At 44.1% G+C, this 5387-nt stretch overlaps 1 protein-coding gene across 1 annotated transcript; it reads right to left on the bottom strand.

Annotated features, from left to right (window-relative positions):
- Positions 1-3024: 3024 nt before the first annotated feature.
- ADAM30 (ADAM metallopeptidase domain 30) lies at positions 3025-5387 on the bottom strand. The gene is given in 2 exon segments (XM_077767871.1): positions 3025-3259; positions 3261-5387. Coding segments are annotated over 2 exon segments (2205 nt in total). The 3' UTR covers positions 3025-3181.

Below are 5387 nucleotides of genomic sequence, written 5' to 3' on the forward strand. Positions count from 1 at the left end.
GGACGTATTCGCTACATGTTATATAATCAACTCTGTTCATGAACACTCTGTGGGGAAAGCATCACTCAGCTAACGTCATATTTCCCTATGTTAGAAGTGTCAGAATACGAGTGCAGAGACATTTGAGGGAAGTGCAGTGCGCTCAACTCTCTGAAACAACACTGTGCAGGATGCAGCACTCGGTTTTCAGGATGTTTCACTAAGTTAGTAATGTGTGAAAACACATGCATGGAAGTATAAGCTAAGTGTTTTGTACTCAACTCTGAGAGTAAAAACTGGTGAATGCATGAATCAACTAATTTCATGTTTCACCATGTTAGGGGTATTATAATACAGATGCGGACAAAACCCTAGAGGAGAAAGCAGGAAACACCTCCTTGACCTCCACCACAGCAATTACTCTCTTGACACATCCCCAAAAGCAAGGGAATCAAGAGCAAAAGTAGACTATTGGGACCTCATCAAGATTAAAAGCTTCTGCACGGCAAAGGAAACAATCCATAAAACTAATAGGCAACTGCCGGAATGGGAAAAGATAGTTGCAAATGACATATCAGATAAAGGGCCAGTATCCAAAATTTATAAGGAACTCATCAAACTCCACACCTGAGAAACAAACAATCCAGTGAAGAAATGAGCAGAAGATATGTACAGACACTTCTCCAAAGAGGACANGGACAGCTACCATATGTTTGCACGTATAGGAGGATTAGGAGGAACTTAACGTAGGACCGTGGAGGAGAAGAAGGGGAGAAACGGGGGGAGAGGGAGGGAGGCAAACCATGAGAGACTCTTGAATGTTGAGAACAAACTGAGGACTGATGGGTATCGGGGGGAAGGGATGGGGGGTGATGGGAATGGAGGAGGGCACTTGTGGGGATGAGCAATGGGTGTTATATGGAAACCAACTTGACAGTAAACTATTAAAAAAGGGGGAAAAAAGGAGGTGACAAGATGGTGGGACAGCAAAAAAATAAAATAAAATAAAATAAAATAAAATAAAATAAAAATATACAACTGTATGTTGCCTACAAGGAGAACATGGAGATACTAATATATTAAAATAAAAAGATGAAGAAAGATATGTATGCTATATGAACAATAGTCAGAAGGAAGTTGGAGTAGCTGTATTAACATCAGCTATAATAGATTTCAGGGCAAGATCTGTTCCCAGAATAAGATAACAAAGACGTGAGTTCATCAAGAGGACATAATAATCCCACAAGTGTCCACACCTAAGGCGGCTCCAAAGCACATGATGCAAACTGATAGAACTGCAAAGAGGAATAGATAAATTCACACTGTAGAACAAGTAGACTGAATACAGCAAGGATACCGTAGGCTCGAACTACACCATCAACAAACTTTACTTGATTAACCTTTATAGAGTACTCCACCAAGCAATAGCACAGTCTTCTTGAGAGCACACATATATAATGCCTCTTGTGATACTGCCATTATTTCTTAGTTATGTACCCTGGAACAGATTATTTAACCTCACTCTGCTTCAATTTCTCTATTGGAGAGTGGGATAATAATAACACATATCACACAGAGTTGTTTTCAGGAGTGAAAATACATAAATGCACTTGAAGCATTTAGAACAATGCCTCGCACAGAGTGAGCTCTCGATATGGTAGTATTAACATTAACAGTATTGCAGCTACAACTGAAATGTTGATGGCCGAGCCTGAAAAATGTTAGAATTATGATAATTGCAAAGTCTTGTTCTCCTCTGAGTGAAAACAGTCCCCTGAAAGTATAAGGGGACAACTCTTTACTGTGAGCCTTCTACAAGGTCCTCAATTAGAAAAACAATGTGGTTGTGGGGGAGAAGAAGGGGGGAAGTAGGGGGGAGATTGAGGGAGGCAAACCATGAGAGACTCTTGAATGCTGAGAACAAATTGAGGACTGATGGGTATGGGGGGAGGGGGGAGATGGGCATGGAGGAAGACACTTGTGGGGATGAGCACTGGGTGTTATATGGAAACCAACTTGACAATAAACTATTAAAAAAAAAAGCAACAAAAAAAGAAATCCAAAAAAAGCAAAAGAAAAAAAGAAAGAAAAAGAAAAAGAAAAACAATGTCGCTACAAAAAGAGGAGACTGGGGTGGGGATAGTGAGCCTGCAGTGGCTCTAGGGGAGGGGGGAGCCTAGGGGCAAGGTGAGGCAATAGCAGGATGGCTCAACCTAGCCTGTGAACTCAGGCTGACACAAGTCTGGGAGGCGCGAGACCCTCCCTGGGGCTGAGAGGTGGGCACTGACTCTTCCAAAGGTGCCACTGAGTCCTCCTCTCCTCCCACCCTCAGCACTGGGCAAAGGGGAGAGAATATTTGGAGGGAAGCAGATATGGGGGTACATGGTGGAAGGCGTTCCTCACTCTCTTCTGCTCTACTTAAGAGTGTGACCAACCTAGGGCCACATGTCCCTCAGCACACATTCATAAAAGATCTGCTCCTGTAAGAAAAAGCCCAAAGCACAGAACTCTGTTAAAAGTCTTGCCCCCGGGACGGTGCCAGGGCTTCTCATCATTTATAGACTGGGGTGAAATGCAAGAGTTATGGTAGATTAGTGCCCTTCACCCAGCACTAATCCCCAAAAGCCCGTCAGAGACCACACATCTACAGAGCTGCAGTGACCCATAAGATGACCATCACAGGGGAAAAGAATGACCTGAGGGACACCCCTTATAAAGTATCACTTTCTATTTCTAAAATGTGGTAGTCAACGTGTATCTGTCAGCACAGGGCGCTAGGACAGAGTTCTCACTGATCACGTTGAGAGAGGCATAGGGAATGGCAGATGACCACTTTGTTTACTGTGATTCTGAGTGATGAGACTCCACTGTGAAAACCACAGTGACCCGTGAAAACAATATTCAGAGCTCTGGTGTTCAGAAAAACCACTGGGGCATACTTTTCAGGCTATCCAAGACTTGATCACAAATTAAGGGGCAAGTGAATACCAAAAAAGTGAAATGCACTGCTTTGCTTCCCAATCAAGGATATTGTTTATTTGCTGATCCAAACTTGAAGGAACATTATGTATAAAAGGGACTGGAAGAAGAACAAAGTGCTGTTTGGCTAAAGGAATGTTTGTTCAGCGTATGGCTCTGTGTTGTTAAATGACTGTGGACTGCCCGATTACTTGTTTGAGTTCTTGACACTTTTTGCCTTGGATTATTGAGCTCTAGCGGTAGCTGGTGCTATTTCTCCCTGTTTGGGGATTAATTGTTCTCCTATCAATCTCCTGAAAAAGCACAATGATCACGGAGAGGGCTAAGAAGAGAAGGCGTATTAACATAATGGACACAATCTGAACTGAGGCAGGCACCTCTTCTGTCAGGATTCTCGCTGGTCCACTGTTCATGCTTCCTCCATACCCTGTCTCCTCACAGTAGGGAGGCGCCCAGCCATAAATGCAGTGGCAGTTTTTTTTATTGTTGCAAATGCCTCGGTGGTTGCACTTCTTAGGCTCACAGTCAAACTCAAGGACTGAGCTAGGCATACAAGTACCGTTAATACACACCCGGTCCACACCGCAGGGGGTACCATCATTTACTACACCTATGTCAGGTATGCCCATGGGTATCATGGATTTATGGTAGCCTGTCCCCCAGCAAATGAGGTTTTCATCTCGCAGATAAGTAGAGATGATGGTAGTATGATCTGGCAGATCAGGGATGGTGTGGACGTTTATACACTGTAGCCTGCCGCATACTGCATTTTGCGCGGTACATGTTTTATAGGCATGGACTCCCACAATCCCACAGTTCCCATATTGGTCACCCATTATGTTAACTGCTTCATAGCACTGACTGGGGGCCTCCCTGGCATCAGGTCCAAAAATGCTTTGGCACTGCCTATATCTGGAATGGCAACCTTTTCTGTAACAATAGGAATCATGCTTGCAAGGGGTTCCGTCCTGTTTATACGTGTCTTCTGGGCAGAAAGCGGAGTTTCCAACGCAGTGTTCTGGAAGGTCACATTCATTTTCTTCCTTCCGACACGTGTGCCCAAGTGGACGAAATTGACAGTTATGACAGCAAAGTCCGGTGCTACAGCTGGTACCAGGCATGAGTTTACAATCCGATTTGCAACACCTATCACTTCTGCAGTCCTCTACTGAACCACAATCACATTCTTCACCCTCTTCCACAATTCTGTTCCCACATCTGCTAATCACATAACCCAGTCCTGGGATATCATTTAGACAGTCTCCATTTGAATGTATGTAACTATGATAATTGATATAACTACAATTACTAAACCCATCAATCCCAGTGCCCATGATACAAGTTCTCTTACCCTTGCAACAACAGTCTTTCGTATCATGTTGCATTCCAATACCATGGCCCAGTTCGTGAGCAGACCATCGGCTGGCTTCAAGGATATTTAGACTTGTAAAACTACTGACTGATCCACTAAAGTTCTGTGAACATGCACCTCCGACATAGGCCCATCCAAGACAATGAATAAAGGCAGTTGTAACATACAAATGTGTCCAATCTGCTGGAATTTGAGGAGAGAGGTGTGTTCTAAGATATTTCAAAAATGCTTCTAGAATTTTGCTTGTGTTCATTTGGCGAATATTTATCCTGTCTCCACTTGTCCATATTTCAATACCTTTTAGATGTACCCTCACATTGATTTCCGTAAAGAAGGCATCCAAAATCCCAGCCAAAAGAACGGCATCATGTATGATTTTAGTAGCATTGGACTTCAAGAAGATATATCTACTGTGATCAAAGACCATGACTGTTTCCACGTACCTCTGATGTGAATAGGATTCAGCAAAGTCCCTAAGCCTAGCCACATCCTCACCTTGGGCCATCTGTTTCTCTAGTTTGTCATTAGTTAAGCCACAGGACTGATTCTGAAATCTGTCCTCTTTCTTCAGGAGATACATCACATGTTCAAAACTGGAAGAGGCTTTGAGGGGCTCGATTTGGTAATGTTCATCATAAATTTTCAGTATGCCCCGGAGACTCCCAGTGCATGTACTGAAAGTCGCTTCGGAATCCTGAGTTCCTTCAACCAAGCCTATATAGTAGCAATCCCTGGGCACGTAAGGGTGATCCTCCAGGAGTTTCCCCTGTTCTGTGAAGGAGAAAACCTTCAGATTTCGGGGCATTAGAAGCCTTCTGGGCCGCAAGTGGAGGACGTACTTCTTGCCTTTAACCTGCAGGAGGTAGGACATTTGCTTGACTGAGCCCTGCTGCCCCTCCCGGAAGCTCAGCTGCTTGGGAATGATGATTTCATAGGACTCAAATCCCCACTCAGGGTGAAAAATTAAATCCTCGCCAAGAGCATCAGCCAGGAGCCCCGCGAGGAATAGCACCGGGAACACGCAGCCTGGAGAGAGTAAGGTCCTCCCTGACCTCAT

Source organism: Crocuta crocuta, unplaced genomic scaffold, assembly GCF_008692635.1.
Source record: "Crocuta crocuta isolate KB4526 unplaced genomic scaffold, BGI_CrCroc_1.0 scaffold180, whole genome shotgun sequence".
Lineage (NCBI taxonomy): Eukaryota > Metazoa > Chordata > Mammalia > Carnivora > Hyaenidae > Crocuta > Crocuta crocuta.